We start from the raw sequence: 26,537 nt of genomic DNA, 5'->3' as shown, positions 1-26,537 counted from the left end.
AAAAACAACAACAACATTGAAATGACTCTGATTGGAAACAAATGCTGCTTTCAGGAGCAGAACCCCCCGCATGAGTCACCGTGAAGCTTTACGTAAGCAAATGTTTTTCAGGTTTTGGTGTTAGTGCGGTCAGAACTTTGGCAGAAAGTTTGCTCTGAGTTCTGCGCTGGGTCTGCCCGGACTCCTCATCCTCTCTTAGAAGATGAAGCCGATTCATTTAGTAAATGGAGGGGCTGGCTGCCCGCCTCCTGTCCTCCTTTGCCTCCCATCACTCCGTCCTTCGACGACATTCGCTCTCTTCGTATCTGTTATGTTCCTCCTACACTGCGTCAAATTAAACAAAAAAAACAAAAAAAAATTACGCAGGGTGAGGGCGAGGGGAGGGGCCGATGCTGCCGCCAACACGCGATTGGCGGGAAGGTGGCGTCGCTCAGAGCGAGCCGATCCCTGATTGGTGGATCCAAACGAAAAGAGACCTGAAATTAGCAGCTTTCGACGGGGAACAGCAGCATTTTCTTTAAATCACAGAAGGATTTTAGTCTAAAAAAAACAAAAAAAAGGGAAATAAGGTCGTTGAAAATTCTCCTGCAGCGATCGGCGATTAAAAAGAAAGGAGGCGGAGAAAAAAGAGGAGTAGAAAAGCAGAGAGAGCAGATAAAAAGACTTTCCTCTGCGAGGTATTTATGAGCAATGATCCTTCAGGATGAGGACAGCTGGTCCGAGCCGCACTGCTGGAGAGCTGTGCAAGAGCGTGCACGTGTGTGTGTGCATGCACGTGTGTGTGCTGGGCCTCCTAACAAAAGAGAAGAGGGCTGGGGGGGGTGTCAGACAAAGGTCCCCCCCCCCTTAACTCGGCTTCTCAGGGGGAGATGGGAATTTTCTCACATTCAGGTTATTTTGATGCAGAAGAGAGAAAAAGTTTCTTTTAGACATTTTACAGAAACTTCAGCTAAACTGGAAGATTTCATATACAAATCATCAGAAAGGTTTATGTCCTAAAAATAAACAAACATCTGTTATTAAAGCAAAAATATCAGAAGGATTTAAAAACCTAAACAAAAAAAAGGATACAAACATAATATAAATGAAGTTCAGCCTCAAATACAAAAGGGGTTTATAGAAATATACTCCTCCTGTGTCAGAAGATTCATAAACCTCTACTGTAACAGTAACATCCGTACAACCCAAGAGGCCTTTAGCTCTCATCTGTTTGCTCCGCTGCTGGACAGGACAAAAAAAATAAAAACTTTGCTTCTAAGCAAAAGAAGAAAAATAGAAAACAAGACAAAAATCTTCAATTGCAAATAGAGATAAAGATGAAAAGATTTAATGCTGAAAAAGTGGATTTTAAAGGGGTTACTAAAGCTCATTTTATCATATATATATTTTAATGTATAAAAATTATTTGTACTATCTGCCACACAATTTACAAATAAGATTAAGGGGAAAAAAAGGAGTTTGAAAGGATGCGAGATTTTCAGAATCAATCAAATCCAATCAGTCTAAATACATGAATCAAAAGAAACCAAATCACAAAATCACTTTCAGAAATCTTATTTTAAACAACAAACAGACCTAAAGGCTTTACTGCTTATATGTATGTTTAGATACTCTTCCTTTTTTTACTAAATCTCTTTTATATCTTTTTAACTTTTTTGTATGTATTTAACAGTTTGAATAAGTGTATGTACATAAATATTGTTTCCTTTTTTACTTTAAATATGCTTCTCTTATTCCAATAATGTATAGTAGAAAAACAGATTTCCTTCATTCTGTTTCCTTTTTATTTTCCTCATAAAACAAACGTGGGCAAAACCTTGTTTCTGTGGAATTGAAAACAAAAAAGTAGAAAAAACCCTCAGGGAAGATTCAGAGCTGCTTTCTCAGCTGTCATAACTGATTAACAGTTTGACAGCGAATCACACATTTATTCCTGTTTTAAATTCTTATTTATGTCATTACTGTAAAAAACTGTATTCTTAAAATGTCTTTGCTGTTTAAAAATCGATTGGTTTGTGTTTTTTTTAGCCTTGTAGTGCGATTCAAAGAGTCAGATTCTCGTTTTTTTTTTCTCATTATGACTTAGAAATAGAATCAAGAACAGTTTGAATTCAGTTTAAGGAGAAAATTTCTTTTTTTTTTGCAGTTTGTCACATTTTTGGTTCAATTTTTTACAGTCGTGCTAAAAGGAAACAAAAGCTTCAGTCTGTTCTGGATCTTCGTGTAAGTCGTGATGTTTTGTTTTTTTTTTACGCCAGAGGATCCTGTGGCGGCAAACCAAGCCCATATCATTATGCAGCCACCCCTGTGCCCTAAATCAGATAAGAGGAACTTTCTGTGTTTGCTAATCATGAAGGTTTGAGCCTCTTTAGCGAGTTCGATAGTGACTTTAGTGTTTAATGTTAGCTCGGGGTTGTCGACATGCTAGCATCGCGTAGCAGCGTTTCTTTTCCGTTAGCTGCTTTTTACGGGAAAAGTCCGTTAAGCATATATGGAACGGTCGTGGAAAGACACAAATTTGCGTATGAATCTTGCAAGAATGACGCATAGTTGCGAAAGATTTACATAATAATTTCGTATGAACTACGTAAAATACCCGTAAAGTGCGTAATTCTGAACCGACCAAAAATTCTGAACAGCTCAAAACCAAATTCTCGTAAAGACCCGTGAGCGAGAACCCTCGACATCGAAGAACGCGAGAAAACACTCATGAATCATGAAATTCACACCTGAAGTGGTGAAACGCAGCGGCACGGCCTTCAAATCCACAAAAACCTGAAACATTTTTGATCCTTTTTAGCATTTCAAATCCTGGCAAAAAGTTGGAACGTTTGCAAAAAAGAATTAAAAAACAAGACAAAAAATCCAAAACGTAGTTGGATGATCTTAAAACTTTCATGACTAAAGATAAATATTCAGTCAGCAATAACACTAATCTTCTCCTTTAGGGCTAGATTTTTAGAAATGGGCATATTTGTTCCTGCTAGGATGTTAAAGCTTTCAGTTCGCCTGGGACGGGTTTCCTTCTTTTCCCCGATGGTTGGAGCTGACAGGCGTCTGGGGGTCGAATCAAACCACAAACACTCAGCCAGGCAGGTTAGCAGGAAACCTCCCATCAGGCCAAAGAGGATTTACCAAAATAAAAGCAGCCAGAGTGTGTTAGACGACGTCTTCAGCCAAGAACCTGTGGGGTCTCTGTGATAAGGGCCCCCCTCTAAGCGCCTCCCCCACAGGTTGAGGAAGCAGACACACTTCCTGTTCAGCCGGCGCCGCCTGCCACACGTGGTCCGGTTCGGTTCGCTGTGGATCCAGGAGATCCAGAGACGGTTAGAAGGACTCAGAAATCCTCTCCCACCACGGCGCCACCGCCTGTGTCAACAGTCCAATCTGTTGCTAAGGCCCCCGCAGGCTCGCCAGGCCCAGAATAGGCTCGCCGCGCTGGGGGGGATTGGGGGCTCAAATCCTGGGATCTGGTGTCCTGCAGGGGCCGGGGGGTGGGGGGCTGGGTGGGTGGAGGGGCTGGAGATCACAGCCTCTCTGCAGCAAGACATCAAGTGTGGATCTGGGGGGGTCAGTTAAATGACTGAGAGAGAAAATCTGTGATTGATCTTAATCTGCAGCCGATTCTTTTGGCTTTTGGCAAAATTTTATTCTAATTATTTATTGAAAAATGAAATTCTGAACAAGGAGAAACTGGAATTGATAAAGTTATTGGGTCAGAAATCATTCAAATGATGGCTTTTAATGTTTACTGACATGACAGTGCCGTCACAACGGCATGGCAGATCTTTACCTTTGTAAAATGACGTTAATTCCTTTCAGAGGCTTTTAGCATCAAAGTGGAGGATTTCTAAAAGAAAGAAAATCAGCAAAGACTTTTAGTCCGCGCTGGAAAACCTTAACGTTCCAGTCCGATCTGCTTTTGATCTACTTTCCAAACTTTCCCAGTTTTTTAGCCGAAATCCAAAAACCTGTGTCGTTTTCTAGGACATAGTTTCTGCAGAGCGGCAGGAGTTGATTAGAAATTCAGCTCTGAGTTGTGGGCGGGACTGTTAGTGTAAGCCTCCACTTATTTCCCATCACCTCTTTCTTTTCCACACCCTCCCGCTAGCTTACAGCCCCTCCAAAAGCCCAACCCAGCAGCAATAGCGGTGCGACCAAAAACGGCGAGCCATTTCGGAGTGATCCAGCCGTACGGTTCTGATCCAGATTCCAAAAGCGAAGATGTTCGTGGATCCATCACAATGGAGCGGAGCAGGGATCTTATGACATATATCCAGAAATCTGATCTTTTTTATTATGATAAACCAATGATTTGAGTACAGAAATACTCTGCAATGTGAAGAACAGCAAAAATGACCTTTTCATTGGACGTTAAGGATGTTTCCTCTGTTGGAAATCGTTGAGGCGGTCGGATCAAACTTTAGCTGAAATGATTGAAAGAAAAGCCGATTTGATGAATTTCTCCAGTTTTGGTCGTAAGTTGCTGTCAGCTCATGGCAGTGGGGCTAAAGATCTGAAGGTCTTTGTTTTCCGGTCTGAACATCCCAGCTTCATCACAAGAGATAAATGTCGGGTTTGTGTCCACGGCGGCGTTCTGATCCACAGAAGCAACACGATCCATTCGGAAACTCCTCATGCGATGACTCCTTGCGATGCCGCAACACCGCCGATGTTAAAAACCAGCCGAGGACGCCGGAGCGTCCAGAAGCTTCCGTTCTGCTGCGGTTCGACGCCCGTGTTCTGCTCTGAAGGTCACCGCCGTCCTTCAGGAGCCCCAGAACCAGAGTCCAAACGCAGAATCTGTCCTGGAGGCTGAATGTCAAACAGAGCAGAAAACACGAGTGGAGGAGTCTGACGTCAGACGGTTTTAGGAATCAGACAGCGACCAACCTTCATGTAACAAAAACAGGATTGGGTTTTTTTTCGGGCCTGTGGGTTTGTAGCATTAGCTTTAATGAAAGCGCACGTTAGGCTGCAATAACACAGCTGATTAAAACGGTGTGAGAACACAGAGCCTCGTAAACATCTGCTCTGAATTTATACCGTTAACACCTTTTTAGAGCGTGGAAAGAGCCGTTTGAAAAACACGCAGCAACTTTCAGACGTCCCGCTGACTGATGACGCGCTGGTCGCCTTCAGCTTCAGCTTCTGCTGCACAACGTAAATAAACGACATGTTTCAATTCAGGGATCGCCATGGCGACGCGTGACTGACAAAGCTGAGTCAACCTCTTTATGGACGGAGCGAATTTCATATTTATCAATTCCCCCGTCTTATTAATACAAGGAGGTTATAATTAGCCGCCTCCATGTAAAGCAGGTCAGACCAAAGTGGGTCACTTTGACTGTGAAGCCAGGAGGAAGAGGAGGAGGAGGAGGAGGAGAAACCCAGAGGAAACAGGATTGGAAAGACAAACTGAGAGGAAACAGGAGGACGGACAGAGAGGAAGGAGAGGAGGAGGCGAAAACAAAAGGCGGTTTTAGGACATGATCATGTGACGCTTCCTGAAGCTCCGACACAAAGCTCCGCCGTTGACTTAAAGGGCGCCAAAAACCCTTCCGACAGCAAACATGACATCACTGCTGGATGTAGTGACGATCCACCACGACGATCGCACAAATACGAACAAACAATTGTCTTGGATGAAAAAATAAGACCTACAAACAGTAAAAACTTTATTTTCTTTTGTCATTTTCATTTAAAAAAATAGAAAAGTCGGTTTTTCTGCACGTGTTTACTTACTAATTATTAGTTTTGTTTTGACAAACAATGCGATCTAATGTTAGAAGTGCAAGCAGTTAAAAAAAGGACTCGCTAGCCTGTTAGCAATTTTTTTTCTATCACAAAAAGAACTAATTTTCAATTCACCTCTTTTTCCATCTCAACTTAAAATGCGACTCGACATAAAAAGAGAAAAAAATATTTGCTAAAGCTAATTTGGCTTATCTTTAAAAAAAATAAAATAAAAACAAGCAATTTAGTTTTTCAGCCTTTTAAAGTACAGCCTACTACGTACTGTTACAGTTATGTTGACTAAAAGTACACAAAAGTTCAATGATTCTCTAAATATGAAAGGATCTACATCGTGCAAAATTAACTTTTTGAGCTTTTAAGTGTATTAAAATGTTCATTCCTCACTATAACCAACCCCAAAGAGGTATTTTGATCCGTTCATTTCTGAGTATTCCTCTAAAAACCTGCAGCCTCACCTTGTGGCATCACAAAATGAGGAACAGCCCCTTCCAGGAAGAGTGTACTCGGCCAGCCCCGCCCCCAGGCTAACACAAACGCCCACTTACTCCGTGGAGCTAGCGGTGATCGGCTAAACGCTTTCCTTTTATCTGCTCAATATACACATCCGTCTTTGCAAAAGTTAGGATGTTGTTTGTTTTCGTGGGAAAAACGCAGAACCACTGCCGAGGCCACAAGGAGAGAAAGGCGGAGCCTCAGTGATAGGTTGGAAAATGAGCTGCGACTCATATTTAATAAAAAAATTCTTCTTTGGCATGCCAAAGGTAATATATATATATAATCATACATATGGATATAGTTTACTATGAAAGGCTTAAGAAAAGCAGGATATTTAACTAGTTAGCATCAGTTAGCATGTAACACCTAGCATGTTTTTGCTCCACAAATGAAGGTGTCAAATGTTTTAATATGTGAGAAAAAGGTTTGAGCTGCTACAGAAAAGTCCAGAAAACTGAAATCATTCTAAAAAGAAAACAGTTGACTAAATATTATGAAACTAGCATAAGTGTTTATGTGTATCAGTAGCACGGATCCCGGATCGGAGAGTAACCGAATGTTAAAGAGCGTTTGTTATTAAGGCGTCACCGACGACGGCGTTGGTGTTAAAGGGTTAACAAGTGAAGAAAATATTTATGTCTTTTCCAAAAAGTCCGGTCACAGCAATGAAAATTAGTCTCAAATCATTAGAAAAACTCCAAAAAAACAGCTGGTGTAGGACCATCGGTTAGCCAAAGCCATTAAAATGGTTAAAGGTAAAGTCTGTCTCAGCTGCCGGTTTGGTCAAAAAGTCTTAAAAACTGTTTTCTTCAATGAAAATAAAAACAGACACATTGATGATAATGAAAGTTTTCATGTTTTTGCTGCGAGCTCAAATCCTGACCCGCCCAAACCTAAACAAAGGAAGCCAAACCCCAAAGGATGCTGAGCTCGGCTGTTTTTCCTTCCCGCACGGCTACGCCGGCGCTCCGAGCAGCTTCCAGCAGACGCCAGGGGGGCGGGGAGGGCCCAGCGTGACGGTCTGGGGGTCGGCCTGAAAAGTGACCGACAAAAGCATCAGTCCCGACGGGAAAACCTTAGCCTGATGGTCCGACCAGGTTGAAAAGCCACCCCTCCCCCGCTCCAGGATTCACGCCTGCTGCAGGGAATCAACCCCGTGAAAGGCGGCGAGACGGCGTCCTCCGGCAGGGTGATGCACGTAGAACGTCTGCGGTAGACAGATAGAAAATGTGGCCTTCCCAGCAATCCTATTTTAATCCGCCTCCAGAGGTTAGGTGTCCTGGATTCTCCTGGATTAGCAGAATCGTCCGTGAGGCTGAAAATCTTCTTGGAGAAACTTGATGGATAAAAACCAAATTTAGGAACCTGAACATGCACAGAATAAAACCTGGATTCATCAGAAAAGTTATTTACAAACTGCATTTCACTGAATTATATTAATGAGAAGTGCTTTTTTTGAAAAGTGAAAACAATATGAGATTTGCCTTTCTGATTTGAAAAATCATAGAAAAAATACGGAATTATAATTTAAAAAAAGTTTCAATTCATTATCTAGTTAGCATATTTTCCCCCCAAAAAACCACAACAGGAAGAATCTTGTTTAAAAATGTATCAGAGCTCTTTTCAGTATTTTTAGTTTTCCTAAAAACACTACGTTGTGTTTTAATCTAAGAAAACTCTCAGTTCTTAAATTAGAGTCAGGAACCAGATCGTCATTTGAGTCCCGAATCTCTGATTTCTGTTTTTCCTTTGACATTTTTCACAGTAAAATAAAAGTTTATTCAGAATAACGCAAACAAATCGGTGAGCATCAGCCATAAGTCTGCAGTTCTAATGCAAACGTCTCTGCGGGTCTTCCTCACGTTCTTCGTTTCTTCGCGTTTCTTTTCTGCCGAAACGTCACCTTTTTTTGCTCTTTAGAAAATGTTCCAGTCTGATCCGCTCTCTTTACGGTGCGTTCACACTGCATCGGTTCACACCAGGATTCAGTTTGGCGTCACCTGAACTCTGGGAAACGACAGAAAAAAATGTTTCATAGAAGCAAAATGAATGTTCCAGCGGTAACATGTCTGAGCGGAGGGCCAGCAGGTGCTGCAGGGGCGGAGCTGCAGGGGCGGAGCTGCAGGGGCGGAGCTGCAGGGGCGGAGCTGCAGGGGCGGAGCTGCAGGCGCCGTTTACGGCCTGGTTACAGTCGGGGGCTGGTTGTCTGCCTTTTGAATGAGCGGCGTTTGGATCAGTGTGATTATTCCTGTTCCCGTTCTTAGAAGTGAACCAGACGAGGGCATGAAGCCCCCCCCATTAGAACCGAGTGCACAGAACCTTTCTGACCCAGAGAGGCCTGAAGCGCCTTTTAGTGTTTATTACCCAAACGCTTTGCTGCTTAAAAGTGACGTTCCACTGATGAGGTAACTGTCCGTCAGAGAGAAGCACATAAAAGTTATGAAAATGTTTTATTTTTTTATGTCTATAAAGTTTTAACCCTTTAACCCCTGTGACGTCACCGCCGACGCTTAAATGACACGCGCACTTTGACCTTCCGTAACCCCCACGACCGTTCACGCGATCAGCCTGAATCAGCCCTGATGTGCAGTACTTTGAGAATGTAAAGTTGAAGAAAAAAAGGTCAGAGGTCATGCGTGCGTAAATGACGGGGAAGCACATTAGCTTAACAAAACAGCAACATTCCTGGATCTGAGCTATTTTATTTACACATGATAATAAGCACACGTGTGTCCTGTTATGCATCCGCCAGCTTCATTTGAATCTGACTGGTGTTAAAGCCAAAGCGCCGCTTCCCGCCGCTTCCTTCGGCCGCGCCGAGGCGATGAGGAGGAGCGGCTGTAAAATTAGATCAGAGCTCTGAGCCGACAGCGAGAGGCCGGAACCGCCGATAACAGAGGATCATCACATGACGGGAATAATGGGTCGCTGTGGAAAACTGTCATCGTTTACTTTAACCGTGAGATCTGTGGATCCAGGACGTTTTTTTTTTTTTCCTGCTTCTACTTCAATTCCAGAAAAGTCTGATTTACAGCAGAACAGGCAACCCGAGGGCGTGCATGAGGGCAAAGGTGCACAGAGGCGTTCAAGCACTTCAGGATTTACAGGAATGCACATGAAATCTGCCGAGCTCTGTCTCTGACTTCCTGTTTCCTGTTTCCTGCTGCAGAGGAAGGCGAGTACTTCCTGAAGGTTTTGATTCCCAGCTATGCGGCGGGGTCAATCATCGGGAAGGGGGGTCAGACCATCGTCCAGCTGCAGAAGGAGACCGGAGCCACCATCAAACTGTCCAAATCCAAAGACTTCTACCCCGGTAAGAAAGCCCCTCTCCTCTCCTGCTGCCGGATGGCCTCTGCAGAACCTGCAGAACCGTTCTCAGAAAGATTTGGAGCCATTAGGGCTGGTTTTTTTAATCACTCCAGTCTCCGTCCAGCTTTTTTTCATGACCTTCGAGAGTCTCACAAAGAGAAACAGTGAATAGAAAAACAATACATGGCAGGTTTTTTTTTAACCCCTTTAGCTTCCGTTCTCTGAATTAGCCCAACCCTGTAACGCTTTACCCAGAATTCCAACCGATTCTGGAGTGGAGCAGCTTTGTGTAAACATACGACGCTTGTAAACTGTTTACACAATAACGTAAAACCGGCCGATGAATCATCTGCAATGAACATGCTAAAGCTAAGACGCCAGAGGTATAGCATCCTGAGCTAGCTAAGGACACGGCGGCGTCCAGAGCTGCTACTGCCTTAGAGCGGGAAAAAACGAGCGTTTTTATTTACCAAGATCTGGAAACGGTTTGGTTTCTGCTCTGTTGCTTTTGCCCGACGCGCTAAACAACGTTTTCTGATTGATCTGAAGCTCAGCACGATTACGCCGTGCGGCACGGCGTGCTGTATTTATGCCGCATTTGGTGACAAACCCGCCTGGATTTGAACCCGCTGTCACGGTTCGGCAGCGACAGACGGTCCACCAACTTCACCAAACCATCTCCAGCGTGTTGGACTCCTGCAGCTCAGCGAGGCTCAGGGTCCAACCAGATTTCTGGGTTGCTGTGTTTCTGTAGTTGCTCGGTTGCGGGCTTACATCAACAAAGTGATGCATTGTGGGAAAGCCCGTTAATCACAGGGTTTATCTATAAAAGCTTCAGCAGCAGGAGTTCCTCCACAAACGCGGACATCCAGCGGCTTCTTGGCGTCCTGCAGAAGCTCTGATGTCATCCCTGACTCGGCCTTTGTCCTTTTTTTGCGGCGCCGTTGGCGGAGAACGCACTTTATTGGCGTGCGCTCTGTGGTTGTAAAAGCGCACGCTTACCGAGCTCCACTGTGTTGAGGAGTTTTTGAAGGTCTGGCTCTGGGTCCTGATGTGTTGTTGGTCAGGAGGCGCATTCAAACAACACTGATGCACAACGGCGAGGGGCGCTGAAGACGCGGCGTGGGGGCCGTACATGAAGACGCGCACGCTCGTGTGGAGTGTACAGCAGGATGCGCACACAGGCCACGCTTGTAATCTCCTGGGGCGAGGCCCAGATGAAGTGAGGAGAAGGAGGACAGGAAGGGAGACGAGTGTGCCAGGAGGACAGAAAGAGAGGCTTGTCTGGGAGCACAGACACAGCTGTGTGTGTGTGTGTGTGCACGTGCACGTGCACCAAGCCTTCCTTTTGCTCTGAAGGGGGGCATCTGTATGCTAATGAGGCCCCGTCCTTCCTGGGTGACAAATCAAAAGGCCCACCTGCTGAAGCCCCCGCCTGGATGCGTGTGCCAGGAATAAAAGGGGTTTCAAAATAAAAGCGGGTCTCAGGTTGGGTGGATGCTGTCTGCTGTGGAACAACGACTGCAGCACATCTGGCTCTCACTGGGACCATTTTTAGCTAAATCTGGGATCCGATCTACTGGAAGTTGAGATTTGTCTTGGTTCTAAAAACAAAAAAGCTTTTATTTTTTCAGTCACAGTTTGTATCGATCTGCTGAGCCGCAGACACGAGGTCAACGTTTCTGACCTTAGCCCCGCCCACATTCCTTCACTCATAAATCACGCCGTCCCTCCCTCCCTCCCTCCCTTTTGTTTCCACACATCCCTCGATCTGGCTTCATCGCTGCCATCAGTCATCTCCTGCCTCTTCCTCCATCCTCCTCTTCCTCGCCCTCATCCCATCTGGAGAATAGTGCCGCGGCAGCACTAAAGCAGATGACCAATCAGCGAGCCCCCCATCCCTCCTCTCACACTCCAACCTTCACCGTTACGGTCCAGCAGATTTATGACCCGGGCCGCGCGGCACAAGGCGGCGCCGCCTCCAAATATAGCTCCGAGCCGTCTGGCTCCGCCTCCTCCTCCTCCTGAGGAGAGCGGAAGGACGCCGCAGAGCTGCGTCCGACGACCCCGCTGATCATTCCTCGCACCACGTTCTCATCTGCTCTGCTCATTGGTGAGAACAGAGGTAACGGCCCAGGAGGACCGCCCACCGCCATGGAGACGTGGAGATTCTGCGGTTGAGACGCACATGTGGTCAAATCCACGCGTCGCCTCCTCGCCTCCACCTGCATCCTCCTTGTCATCATGAAGGTCGCCTTCGTGAGGCTCTACAGCAGGAGAACCCGACTGTTCTACCTAGGTCAAGAAAGAACGGAATGAAACCGAAACACGAAACGCTAAAAGAGCTTCATAGGGCGGAGCATCCATCAGCCAATCAGGCGGCGGCATGTTGCCATTGTCTTTAGTTGTGTGGAAAGAACTACCTCCTAAATGTAACCTTTGACCTTCCACAGAGACGGAATGAGTTGTTCTCAGACTAGGCCCGCACAAGAAATCGCAAATATATCATCGCGATATCGAGCTGTGTAATTTGCGTATCGCAGAAGTCGGTGAAAATTGCGATAAATGAAATGTGCTAAAACGGCAGCTTGACATTTTTAACGAATCAAATAAATCCATTTATGGATTTGACCAATCGATGGACGCCGTCACGTCGTTGACCAATCAGTGGAGCCCCTTTATGTTAGACGTCCGTCTCCCATGTAGACGACGGTCATTTGGAGTTTCATTTAACTTATGTTGACTTTTATTTAAAATAAACTGTTGCAGTGAAATGGAAATGATGGTTTTTAGTTCTTTTACTATTTGTTCGTCATTTGCAAATATTGCAAATTGCGAGTTTTCCTCGTATTGTGCAGCCCTATCTCAGAAAAATATGTAATATTTGGTTTTTATATAAAGATCTCTGATTTTATGTTGCATAAAATGAGGTAAACAAATCTGTACAATCTGGTTTTTCTAAAGTTTGTTCACACAAACTACCTGAGCAAAATGTTAAATTTTAGGTTATTTATTTCATGTTTCATGTAAAAATATTAAAAAAAAATGTTCTGGAGAACGTCTGCTTTTTCTCTGAGGTCAGCTTGACCTGTTTTACTAATCGACTGTATCTAAGAACTGGACTGAGTGACTCCAAACAGGTTCGGACAATTAGAAAAAAAAAAAAATTCCAGAAACCAAAATGTAAAAAACATTTTGGAAAACAAAAAAACACGATGAGAAGCCAGAAAAGGTTCTGTGGTCACTGATTGGACGGCGATGGTGTCCGCCAATGTTCTGAGTTTCTGGCGAAAACGCCGGTTGGGCCCGGGTTCTGGCCCTCAAGCGGTTATCGGGTTTGGACCAATGGGATTCAGGTTCTGGTTGAATGATGAAAAATGGGAATGAAGGGAATGAAGACGTTCTCTCGGTAGCTGCGTTTCCATCACACAAATGTGCAAAACTTCACTGAATTTCTGAAAATGTTGAAAAAACACGATTTCACAATCACAGGGTTTGGGTTAAATCCTAATTATGGGAATAAACATGGACCAACTCTCGCCAGAAGTCATTCAGACTGAGAATAATACTTTGATTGACAGCAGAGACATTCACATTCCCGCCACGGTGCTAGCGCTCATCATCATCGATCAAAAGAGACGTCGGCCTCTTCTTCAGACCGCGGAGCGGCGAGCTCCTTGCAGGTGGGAGGGGCTACGGATGAAGGGAATTTGGGAAATGGTGGTTTCTTCTTGTTTGTTTTTTTGCTTTTTTAAACATTTCATTTTTTGCTTTCTGAAATGTTTTTTGTGTTTGTTGTTCTTTTTAAATTGTCGTTGCAATCTTTGAAATGTTTTGGCGTCGAGTGATTTGTTGATGTGATTTGAACTTCAGGGCCTCCGTAGTTTTCAATGGTTTCATCTGAAACCAGACCTGGAGAGGGTCTTCACAACATCGACATTTTTGTGTTTTTTGTAACAGCGAGCTTTGTCCAGGCTGGACAGCAAAAGCGCCGCCACCGCCGCCATCGGTTTGGGGCTGAACAGGCTGTGAGCTCACCTCAGACGCTCCGCCCCCGCCCCCCTCTGTCCTCTGCCACCATTTTACAGCTTTAATCCGTCACCATGATTGCAGTTTTCCGTTTATTATCCCCCTGTGCACTCGCACACGTCCGTCGCTGCATGAACCACCAGAACACCTGCCCCCCTCCCAGCCTTTACCGACATCACTCATTCCAAAGCCTCTTATGCAGCTCTAAGCTCTCCGACCGCCGAGCGAAGCGCCACGACAGACCGCCGTTTGAAGCTTTACTTCATCATCAGGGTTCTGGAGGTTCTCCGTGTTCTTCTAAGCGTCACACTTTCCTGCTGAAAGCTGCGGCGCCGCCTGCAGCGCAGACGGACATGGAGAGGATCCGGCTGCGTCGCATCACAAAATCCTCTCCCATCAGGCTGCTGGTGTTCAAGAATCGAGGAATTCTGGAAATTTCCCAGAAGTCTCTGCGAAAGCCCTGCATGCCTCAGTGCTGACTACCACAATGCATTGCGTTTAAAAAAATGTATTTAAATTTGTTTTCGTCGTCTGTGTTTTCCTCATCAGAACACGTCGGATTCATAAATAGTCTTTGTAAAAAGTTTGCATTTATTGCGTGTTCACATTAGCAAACGAGTGACGTCATGTGACGCTGAAAAACGTCATGAGGTCGGCGCCTAAAACCCACTGGAAAGTCTCTTAGGGGTTAGAGAGTAACGGGAGAACTCATACATGGCCAAAGTCTGAACACAAGGAGGCGGAGTCAATGAGTTCACTCCACCCCCTCAGAAGGCATTTGGCCACGCCCCCTTCAAACCACAATAAATGTGTTCAGAAAAAAAATCATTATGAATCTGTGTAAATATAAAAATAATCCAAAATGCAACTCAAGAAAATTCTATTAAAGTTTAATGGTTTATTTTATTCTTTAAATCATAAAAAAAGAAAAAGTACTATAAATTTATTTCTAAAAAGCAACTTGTAAAAGAATAAAGTTAAAAAAGCAAAAAAGTAATTTTAAAATAAAAATAATAGATTTTAAGAGTTTCCAGTACATTTATAAACATGAGAAAAATAACATTACATTTTCAGAAACGATTTATTTAAAAACTAAATTCAAACTAAAACTGTATTTTATTTCAAATAACTTTCCTGATTTCTCAGAACAACAAGGTTTTTCACTGTAAACGGTTCTGATTTATGATCAAACTTTATTGAGATTTCTGAGGTTTTTCCCTGAGCGGCAAAGATTTAATGTTCAAATGACAAAAATCCCACGGATGTTCGGTTTTAGTGACATTTTAGTCCTTCAGCTTGTTTTTCTCGGCTCCAGATCTGCGTTTGAGTCCGGCCGCTGGTCTGAAGGCTGCTTGTGTGACGTCGGCTGAGCGCCGGTACCAGTCGGTGCCGCCCGCAGTCAGACCCGTCTCACTGGTTCAGAACTTTCCACTCGGAAAACTTTGCGAGGTGTGCTGTTCCGACGGGGGACAGACGCCGTCAGATGGACCCGCGGCTGCCGCCTCTGCTGCTGCCTGCGGGGGTCAAAGCGAAGGTGGCGCCAGCCCTCCAAAGTGCTTTCCTGAGTGGGTTTCGGTGTTGGGGTTCTCCTCCGGGAGCTGAACCCTGAACTGCTGGCGAGCATGAACTCATGCAGAAGCAAAACCGCTCGTCCCAAACGGCGCTCCCACATGCAGCTCCGTCTTTGATGCAGAACGCTGCTGCACGCCGCCTATAAATACCCCCTGACCTGATTTATGGCCAGATTGCGGCGTGCTTCCATGCAGGGTTTGCAGCGCTGCAGAGGAGCCAAACTCTTCATGAAAAATAGAAAAGTTAGGAATCGATTTTTTGTTTTTTTCACACCCGGCGGTTCTGCCGTCTCTCCGTTTGCCGCCCTTTGTGTTTGGACTTTTAATAAGGCAGGGCTGAGGGTCCCAGTGTGGCCAAGCGTAAAGAGAGCAGCCGGCCGTCTCGGCCGCAGATCAATGCCGCCGTGTGCGCACACGTGCACGGCTGCAGACTCCCGCTCGCCACGGCATGTGCGGCCCTGCGAGTGTCCGGATGATGCAGTCTGTCAGTGAAATATGACGGTCATAAAGCCTTCCAAGCACTTTCGCCGCCTCTCATCGCTGCACAGGCGGACACACACATGCCCTTGGGATAATCAGCAATGATAACCACTGCAGATGTGTGTGTGTGTGTGTGTGCTCTAATCTCAAACAGCAGAACGTCTCAGCCCTGTTTTCTCTCACAGCATCATGACTGATGTGTTTATTGCTGCTACCAGAGGTTTGAAAAATGCTCTCATCAAACCATTCCACTGTTTTTTTTTTACAAACTGCTTGAGGTTTGATGTTTGTTCCGTTGAAGTGAGACGTCAGAGCAAACAGCGTCTGATGTCAGAGGGGTCAAACGCAGAAGGCCGGCCGACCCAAACACGAATCATCTCTCCAATAAAAGCAAAAAAAGAAAAACCAGATCAAAACTTTCCTTTATGTCCGCTTTTATTTTTTTCATTTAGCATTAGGTTTTACAGAATTGCACATTTCCTCCAGACTTTGGGTGTTTTTGACTGATCAATTTTTATTTTCTAGCTTATCTGATGCCAGTTTTTGTATTTAAGTTATGTTTTTATCAAATCACAACCTCGCTTGTTTTTTTTAAAAACATTTTAAAAGTGTAACGCTTTTCAAATGTGATTTTCCACCTTTATTCTGTTATTTATGAAAAATTTATGAAGGTTATGCAACAACATTTTTATTCAGTCATTAAGTGTTTTGATCAACCATTTCTACATTTTATTAGAATTCATAGTGGAATGTACTTTAAAAGTTAATCATAGTCTTTAGCAGGTTTTCCCGGTTTACTTTTTAATTTTTTTTCAGCTAATTTAGCATTTGTCTTTTAAATTAGCCTTTTTTCTACTTTAGCGTTTCAATTTAGCTTTAGTTCTCTACCTTTTCCAGCTTTCTAAACATTTTCTTTAAAATAAATGTGTTATTTGGCAGTTAGTTACTCGATAATTATTTTTATTTCATGTACATTGTCTCATATATTTACTAGTTCATTTTGCCACATAGTATATTATTCAGCGTTTTGCTAATCTAGCACCGCTTTTAGCATTTAGCTTAGCATTACCAGCATCACACATTAGTCTCGTGCTTTCTTTAACTAAGCAGGATTTTAATGTAATGTTTCATGTATTATTGTTTTATCCTCAGCTCATAATTTTGTCCTACATGCTCTCTTTGCGATTTAGTATTATTTAAGCTAGTTTTCGCCTACTAATTTAGCATTTCGCATATTTTCTAGCGTTTTTTTCTAACATAATTCAAGTATTTTCTGTTATGTTCCATTTTTCAGGTGTTTAAAAAGGGAAAGATTTCCTCTAAATCAGCTTTTGGCCTTTTTCTTTGGCTTATTTATTATTTTGTTCTGAATTTTCTGTGCCCAATAATTTGACTAAATTAGCATTACGTAGCGTGTTTTCGTCTTAATCTATCTCTTTGGCAGGTTGAGCATCAGAAATGCAACTTAACATTTAATCACGTTTAACTTTTTTGCCTTAATCCATCTTCAGCTACTTTAGTATTCATTTGATGTATTTTTTTCTTTCTTTTTCATTTCTCTTATTAGCATTTAGTAGCATTTTGTGCCTCTCACCTTTCTAATACTTTCTTTTGCTATTTTAGAGTCAGCAGTATGTATGGCCATTAGCTTTCTTACACTTAATCTCATTTAGCATTTTGGGCTTACAACATTTTAAATGATTGCCTTTCTTGTAGGATAATCATTTTTGTCAAGCTAGTTTAGCATTTAGCATTTATGCTACGTTCACACTGGACCATGAGGGAGGGGCTTCTTCTTCTTTTTCTCTTTCTACTGTTTTCTAGCGCACGTTCGTCACCCACAGTTGGAAAAGTCTTAATGCAAAATGTCAGAGGTTCAAATCGGGTGAATCTTCCTCCAGGCTTTTTCTCTCACAGCTCTATTCCGATAAATGAGAGACGTCATAGAATTAGAATAGAACACAATCCGCAATCATTATTATGAAAGTGTGTGAAAGCTGCACAGAAACGGATTTTCAGCTCGTCTGAGTTTGCAGCGATATTCTCTCAACATCATCTGTCATGACTGACGTCTGCAGAGCTTTGACCCCATCAAAGCTGAACAGATGCTGAAAAAAAAAATCACTTCAATTCTTAAAACATTGTGGCTTTGCTAACACGGCTAATTTGCTGGATGCTTTTCTTCTGCTGGCTTCATAAATCACCACGTGCACGCACACGCGCACGCACGCACATGCCGCCTGCAGCTGCTGTGATGGATGAGCCTCACCTCCGTAAGCGCCATCCTTTAATATCAGACACGCAGGCCTGCTTATCTGCAGAGCTCCCAAACAACCATTCTGCTTCTGGATGACGGACCAGAACCGGGCCCAACTGCTTTTTGTTTTTCAGGACAGAAAGAAAAAAAAACAGCGCGTTTGTCAGGATTTCATGCGGCGCAGCAAAAGCCGTGTTTTGGGCTCGTTCTGTTTGTCTTGCACAATCAGTTATGAAAGAGCAAATGTGTGTGCTGATCCAGCTGTGTCAGTGTGTGACACATTCAAGAGCTCAGTCAGCACATAAAGAGACGTGGGGGGGGGGGGGGGGGGCATGACCGAAGGAGAGAGTGGAATAAAGGGGGGGAGGAGGAGGAGGAGGAAGAGTCTGGTGCGCAGAAGTTGAAGGGTTTCCAGCAAACAAAAGGCAAAGCAAGGCCCCCGAATGACAATGGGCCCTGTGACCTCGGTCAAGCTGCAGGGGGGGGGGGGAGGACGAAGGGTGAGGACAGGGATTGGGGTGTGTGTGTGTGTGTGGGGGGGGGGGTGTTTCCATCTGTCTCAGAAAAGATCCGTCCTCTGTAATCTACCGTCTACATTAGAGCTGCACAGAATGAGGAAAAGTCGCAATTTGCTATATATATTGCGAATAATATTGCGATGACGATATAACTTGCGATAAATGAACAAAGAACAAAACAACCAAAAACATAATTTCCATTTTACTCCAACAGTTTAATTTAAATAAGAGTCAAGATAACTTCAATTAAACTCCAAATGACCCTCGTCTACATAGGAGGCGAACATCTAACCTCAAAGGGCTCCATCCGATTGGCCAAATGCATGAATACATTTATTTGATTCGTTAAATACTTCAAGCTGCCATACGATTGTTTTAGGACATTTAGCATCACCATTTATTGCAATTTTCGCGGACTCTCGCGATATGCGTATTGCACGGCTTGATATATATATATATTTTTTTTTTTATGACCTTGACGTTCAAACTTGTTCAAACCCACAGCTGAATGGGCGCACAAATTACAGAAAGTTCTCACTAATATCGGATTATATCTAATTATCTTTTTGCCCCATTTCACGTTTTAAGTTACGAAAGAATTGCTCAATTATGTCCGATCAGTTAGGAATGACGTAGGATAAAACCTTTATAGGTCAAACTCAGCCTTCTAAAGTTTGATTGTGATTGTGTTTACAGTTTGGAAGCGTAAATGTTGGTTGCTAAGGAAAAGTGACAACTGTACTTTACTGTACACTCACAAAAATTGGAACAGGTGTTTTTCATATACAGACCAGGAAAAATTGCTATGGTTGCTATGGACTTTGACCTTTGGTTGGCTGTCAATATCAACCATAATGTGACTTTTCACCCTTTTATTTATAATGTACAGTTTTTCTGTTTTGATGATGCACGTTTCAGCTCTGAGCCTTAAAGCAGCTTTCACTTTTTCTTTTTCCTCCCACATTTTAGTGCAAAAAGCTGCAATTTTTAAAATCACAGACTATTTTAACGATTTTTTTTTTAAAAAACATCAGGATTTATAAATGGAATCCATCTAAAAAGGTTAGTTTTCATTGTGACCCCGATACAGCTTCTGTGAAATCCTCCACAATCTGCCCGTCCTTTGGAAAACAACCCCCCACCCAGAGGGTAAAGCTAAGTCAGCAGACATTAACTGACACCCCCCTCCCCGCCGCTGTCAGTCGCCGTGACAAAGCCGGCGAAGCGGCATCTCCATCACGTGCGCAGGTGAGAGCGCGTGCGCGCGCAGCAGTGCGGCCTCAGCTCCTCTCCTCGTTCCAGAAACAGGGAACATGGCTGCGTTTGTCCACCCCGTCGCCATGGCAATTGGCCGTGACGACAGAGCGCGGCCCGCTCCTGCGCGTTTGATGCAGGTTTGCAGGGGTTGAGCTCGGCGCCGCACAAACTCCCCCGCCCCCATCCAACAAAGCAGAGGATTGTGGGCCTGCACACCCGTCTCCTTGGTGATGAGAATCAAAGTGACAGCTCTCCTTTAGGAGGAGAGGCCCCGCCTCCCCCTGCTGCCCGTCTCCCCCCCCTAGCAGGTGTAGGAGAGTGTGAGACAGAGAGACGTCTTTCTTTCCCGTCTTGGGCTCCTTCCAGATTCTCTCGCCTCCCGTCTTTGAGCGCCGCCGAGACCGGGGGAAGTGGGCGCAGCAGTTTGTGTGTCGGCTCTTAACCACATCATAAAGCGAGGCGTCAGAGAACGCCATTCCTGCTCGACGGGGAGGCTCTCACGCCGCAAAACCGGCCCACAAGCGTTTTTAAAAGCGCTGTCGGTTCTTCTGCCGCACTCTTCCTGCCTCCTGATTGGCCCCCCGCAACAATGACCCTTAACCCTCGGTGGGAGCCATGGAAACCAGACCGAAAAGGGCGAAGCCCGCTCCCGTCCGCACAGATGTGAGCGCGCTCAGAAAGGAGGAGCAGCTTCCTTCACTGTGTTTTGTTTGAGGAGGAACAAGGTGCAGACAAAGACACCCCCAGTCTGTGGCAGGGGGAGGGACAAAGGTGGCCCTCTGGGACCCCTCTGTTGTGCTCACACGCCCCTCCCTCCCTGACAAAAGAGCTGGTTCCACAGCTGCCTTCACTCCCCTCATCCTTCCCTGCATCCATTATTTTTAATCCCCAGTGAAAGCTCCCCCAGTTTCTCCCCCGTCTCAGACACAGACCTGCCCCCACTCCTATAGCGCCGCAATACAACACTGAATCCCTCCCCTCGCCCTGCTTGAATAATCCCAGCCCCCCAAACCTTCTTGCCCCACAAAGCCATCAGCTGTCACACCGACGACACTTCTGCCGAAATTGCTTTAATTATGAGGAGCTGAAGCCCCGGGTCCCTCCGACACGGGGGGGTGCAGCCACATGCCCAGGACAGATGTGACGGTGTTCTCTGGGTCAGGGGGTGTCAGACTGGAATACCGCGTGTAGCCCACGTCACGTCACAGCTGACCGGCCCGGGGCAGCTGCAGGTTCCTGCTTTTGCCCTTTTAAACTGGAGCGTCAGTGGAACGTTAGAACCCGCTAGAACAGCTTTAGAAAACGAGCTAACTGGATCTGGTGATGCCCCCTGCAGGGGGCAAACGGCGAAGCCTCTTTGGAAATCAGACGATGACAGGAACAGGAGGATTCAGATTGATGGACTCTATGTAGAGGATTGGTCCATAGCAACCGTTAACCATTTGCTTCGTTTTTACATAATTAGTCCGAAAAATGATTTTTATCTCTCTGGGCCAAAGTCAATTTCCAAGTTTTCCTTAGCAACCATTGTGAATGCTTGCCCCGCCCACATCACCCTTAAAAACACAGGGAAAAAAAGGCTGGACTCCTTTGGCTGGTTCCAAAGGCCTCTTTGACAACGTCGGCCATCTTGGTGCAGTGACAGTTTGAGTCATTTTGTTGGACCAGGTCAGTTTATGACATTTCCTGGAAAAAGGTTACAACATGTAAAAAAAAAAAGGTATACTATTGAACTTTGACCCTTGCTGGCTCCTTTTTAGGAGGGTCAAAGGTCAACCCACGCTTGGACGGACAGTTTGCTAAACTGAACGGATGAAGTCCAGTAGCGTCATACTTGCACAGTTTCCATGGTGACATCATGCAGGTGGAACAGCGTCTTTGGCTGTGTCTGAATTCCCGGTTTGACCCCCAAACCACCATAAAACTAAATAGTGCTGCTATGTGGTGCCCTGAATTTTCAAAGCAATGCTTGCTCACTACTTTCTTTTTTTTTCCAGCTTTATTGAATATAATATTAAAGTACAAAACATAACATCAAGGAATCAAAGCCATCACTAATGTTATCACCCCAAACTCATTCAGTCACAGTAAGGAATAAAATATCAGAAATATATCAAATAGAATACAAACATAATAATAAAATATTTACAAAACTACGTTTTCTTAGAGGAGGGGACTAATTATCAAACAAAAAAGCACAAAGTGTTGCAGTGTTACTGGCTTTGGGTGTGTTCATCTTTTTCATTTATTCAGAAAACGGAAACATCTGGATCTTTATATACAGTAAAATTGGGAGGTTTTTTTTTTATTCTGCACTTATGTATGTACAATTTAGATTGGAGAAGTAACAATTTAATACTATTTTCTACTTTTTTATCAACAGAATTCTAATATGTGAGGATTTGTTTGATAATTTTAAAGTTAAATCTGGTGTTTACAAAATGTTCACGGGAGAAAGAACAAAAGTAGAAAAAAGGTGAAGAACCGATTCAGGGAAAACCACGCTCACCACTTTTGTTTGTTTTTTAACCGGCGGATATGACGTCATCGATTTCACGTAGTGAAAATCTAGATAAAAGGAGCATTTTTATTTATGAATCTACTGTCTGCTGAAGATACAAACATTGAGGATTTAGTAAAAAAACACATTTAAAAACATTTTTTGGGCAAAAATTGTTCCGACGCAATGCATTGTGGTCTATATTTGCCAATCTAATGAGCACACTGGGACGCACACTGGTTTTTTGCAAAGACTTCTGGGAAATTTCTAGGATTGGATTTTGGAATTGTAGATTCTGGCAGCAGCACTAGGAAATGGTGAACGCCCTATAAAGTGAGTAGGAATTTGGACACAACCGGAGTCTGTGATGAACATTCTGAGGCTTCTGGGTAATTTCCTTTTTAGGAAGCTGGAAAATAGAAACTTGCGTTTTTTAAAAGAACGCTGCTCGAGGTAAATAAAAATGACTTTTTTCGGGGGACGCTCCCTTTAGATCTTGATTCCATTTTCTAAAAACTCGAATTCACAGAGTTTTAAGTTTGCCAATTTCTGCACTAGGAATTTCAAGGACATGTTTTTTTTTTGCTTTCTGCGTGGTTACCATGGCAACAGGATCCTGGACTTTACCCGAATGCGATCCGCACTTCTTCTGATGTAAAAAGAAATAAGGATTTTGTTTTTTGTGGACGTGAAACATCTCTCAGAGAAACGGGAATGATCCCAGATGTCCTGAGTGACCTTTGACCTCTTTGCGGCCCTGTCCATGTCCCCCTCTCTCAGTGTCCAGCAGGGACTTCCCACGTCAGACGCTGAATCTTTTCTTGGCGTCCGCGGTGTCGTTTCCATCCCGCCGCTGCAGTAAATCACACAAACGCGCTCCATGTGGTTGTCATTAATACAGATGAGGTCACCGTTCCCGTCAGACTCCGCCCCCCGCGCTGCGCTGAGGGAGGCGCGCGGACAGCAGGACAGGAACGGAGAAAGCTAATTGGTGTTTTGGCTGATGGGTAATGAGCACCTTCTGCTCTTTAACGATCAGATGAAGGACGGAGATTCAGCTGCTGTAGGCCAACAAAAGTCTTCCTCGTGGAGGAAGAACGCCGCGTCTTTAGATCATCTTCGTCTGTTTAAAGCTTAATCTTTAGAGCAGACTGCCTGCTGGGAGACGGAAACCGACACTTCTACAGAAACGGCTGTCGGCACTGAAACCTGGTTTTCAGGGGCGGTTGGACGTGACGCCAGCGGATGAGCGACCCTGCAGACGCGCAGGACTCTCCCAGAATCCAGAGCTGCACAACAAAAGACGGTAGAGATTAGAAAAGAACCTCAAACTATCTAGTTAAGGTGGAATGCTGAGGTTCAGGTTAGTCGCAGAGGCCGTGGCGTCACGCCTGACCGCATCGGATGGGGTCGCACAGCCGCTACAGGAAAAACTGTTCATACGTGAAGAAAAAGGGAGAAAAGTTGATCATTGGGCTGTTTCCATGCAACTGATCAGTGAGTTATATGTCAGTCACGTCATTCTAACGTGATACGGGCGCCGTACACGCGATACAAAAGTTAGACGTCGGTGGTTCACGCGTGAAAAGTCCGTTAGACGTTCTTGGAACGGTCGTGGAAAGTAACAAAAAACACGCACAATTATCTAAGATTTGTGGAATAATTGTCGGACGTAAAATTAGCATAAGCTACGTAATTCTCAACCGACAAAAAGTTTCGACCGGCTCCAAACCGAATTTAACGTAAAGGGACGCGGGGGAAACCCTGGAAGGACGCGCTCACAGCGACGGACGCAGGAAACGCCTCTGAACGCCGAATGTCACGCAGAACGAGGACGAGCGCAGAAACGTCTAAGTCCAGTTGACTCCACCCCCAGCCATGGTTGTTATGATGTTTTGGGGATTTCAAAGGTTTATTGGGGAGGTTTGGAGGTTGTCATGACGATATGATGCAAAGGAAGGAGCCGTGGACTGTAGAAGATGCAGCCGGGAAATGATTCAGGAGGAACCGTTTTTACCGGATCAACATCTTCTGGTCTGTTGGATTATGTCGGGTTCTGCTTCCTCCTGTCTGGTTCTGTTGGGTTCTGTCTCATTCAGTTAATTGTTTGGTTCTGTAAGTTTCCGTCGGGTTCTGCAATTTCTGTGAGATTCTATAAATTTCTCTCAGGTTCTGATGGGTTCTGTTAGTTTCTTTTGGGTTCTGCTACTTTGTCATATTCTAATAATTTCTCTCAGGTTCTGTTGGGTTCTGTCGTGTTTTGTTGGCTTCTGTCATGTTCTGTTGGGTTCTGTCGTGTTCTGATGGGTTCTGTTAGTTTCTGTCGGGTTCTGTTAGTTTATGTCGGGTTCTGCACTTTCTGTGAGATTCTAATAATTTCTCTCAGGTTCTGTTGGGTTCTGTCGTGTTTTGTTGGCTTCTGTCATGTTCTGTTGGGTTCTGATGGGTTCTGTCATGTTCTGTTGGGTTCTGTCGAGTTCCAGCAGCTGTTCCTCGTCCAGCAGAATCATTTCTTTGTCCCTGAGTTCTGACTGAACAACCAACATGAAGTGAAAACAGACAACCCCCCTCCCCCCCACACACACACACACGCACACACACTCTGCAGTCCCACTGTAACAAATGGGGAGCAGATTGTGTCTGATAATGATGAGGATGATGAAGATGACGATGGTGATGTAAAGGAGCAGGCAGGCGGGTCTCTAGGGTTGGCGAGTTCTGTCGAGTAAATCTTTCGGTTGTGTGACGTCGGGTCAAACTCGGGTCCGGGTTCTGGTGAGGAGTTCTGCAGCCGTCGTGTGGTCCAGGTTCTGGAGGAGGTCGAGGTCCCAGAGCAGGGGTCGGGAACCTTTTTGGCCAAGAGAGCCATAAACGCCACATATTTTTAAATGTAATTTCAAAAGAGCCATACAATAATGTAGCGTCCCTTTCCCACACTGAGGCACTGATACTTAACCTCTTTTAAGGTTCTTTATTCTGGTGACTGCAGACCACAACAAACGCCGTGCAATTAATTCAGCAACTCCTGAATCTCTCCCGCTTAGACGAGAGCGCTTCTCCCAACTTTATATTCCCCCTCTCCCGCGTCAGCCCTCCCATTTCCCTTATTCGGCCCATAGCTGAACACCATTGGTCCAAACTACCTAACAACATGCTGAGCGACAGAACTGAGGGCCAATCAGATCTCTGCTTGATGCGTTCAAGAACTCCAGAACTTTTAACGCGACCCAACAGCCACCCAGTCCAAGTCAGTATGCTACGATATGTTTAAAACTAAATATACAAATGTCTGTATTTGATGTAATTTCAACATTTTTAAAGTACAATAAGTCTGTGGATTCTTTTTAATAATATTGTTATGCTGTTGCTGATAAATGAGGCGTTGAGACTTTAAACGTGATCTTAGGTTGGTCTGAATGTTCTGTAGATTTGAGAAAGACTGATCACATGCAGACGCGGTGCCAAACACACACACCCACGCTGCAGTGAGTGACGGGCAGCGGGTTTTACGTTATTACAATCCCTGCGCGATTCACCTGCTGCCTGTGCCCACAACTCCACCCCCCCGCCCCCACCCTCTGCTTTCTTCCTCACACATCCCGTCCCCGCAACTGCGCGCTCTTTCTCAGAGACGGGAGCGCGCAGTCTTAGGCACGGCAATTCCCAGGTTTCCGGGTGGAACAAACTCTGTGAAATAATAGATAATAGTAACTGATAGTTTTCTCTCCAAGCACCGCTACTACTGCGCGCCTCTGGCATCGCACCGCGCCCGAGAAGGACTGGTCTAATGAAAAAAAGTATAATTAAAGATTTGTCTGCGAGCCACATGTGACCATCAAAAGAGCCATATATGGCTCGCGAGCCATAGGTTCCCGACCCCTGTCCCAGAGGCTCTGGTTTACATCAGGACGCCGTTTTTCTACAACGTCTGCTTCGGATTTAAGGCGGAAACGACAAAGTGTTGCAGGAAGTGACTTCCTGACCCTTCAGGGGACGGATCTGAGGAGGGTTCGCTTCCCGAACCGCAGAACTTTCAGAACCAGACGAGAAAAGTTCTCCTCGTTTCAAACCGGACGGACTTCAGGAAATATCCTGAAACAGAATCTCAAATGATTCAAAAGTATCAGACTGCAGGTGAATCATGTGGTGATTCTGCGTCTCCATGACAACCAGGTGAGGAGAATTGAGCTGCTTGATAGAGGCGGTTATCGCTGCGAGAGTTCAGGCTGTAAAACGGACAGCAGGCACGGGGCAGTTGGCAGGGCGACGGGGCAGTTGTGGTCACATGGGGGGGCAGAGATGGATTTGGGGGGGGGGATTTCAGGCTGTGACAGGGTGGGGACGAGGGGGCTTAGGCCAGCTGA

The 26,537-nt window shown here is 44.9% G+C and overlaps 1 protein-coding gene across 4 annotated transcripts in view; it reads left to right on the top strand.

The window, feature by feature from the left end:
- LOC101161569 (RNA-binding protein Nova-1) overlaps window positions 1-26,537 on the top strand; it is a 62,271-nt gene that overhangs the window by 5,067 nt on the left and 30,667 nt on the right. For all 4 annotated transcript variants that reach the window (XM_023962073.1, XM_023962074.1, XM_023962072.1 and 1 more), the window contains one exon: window positions 9,422-9,565. In XM_023962073.1, the coding sequence (XP_023817841.1) occupies window positions 9,422-9,565 (144 nt within the window). The remainder of the gene's footprint in view (window positions 1-9,421; window positions 9,566-26,537) is intronic.

The sequence above is a fragment of the Oryzias latipes genome, chromosome 13 (assembly GCF_002234675.1).
Source record: "Oryzias latipes chromosome 13, ASM223467v1".
NCBI lineage: Eukaryota > Metazoa > Chordata > Actinopteri > Beloniformes > Adrianichthyidae > Oryzias > Oryzias latipes.
Note: the sequence above shows the minus strand (reverse complement) of the source record. Positions and strands in the feature narration are given on the sequence as shown.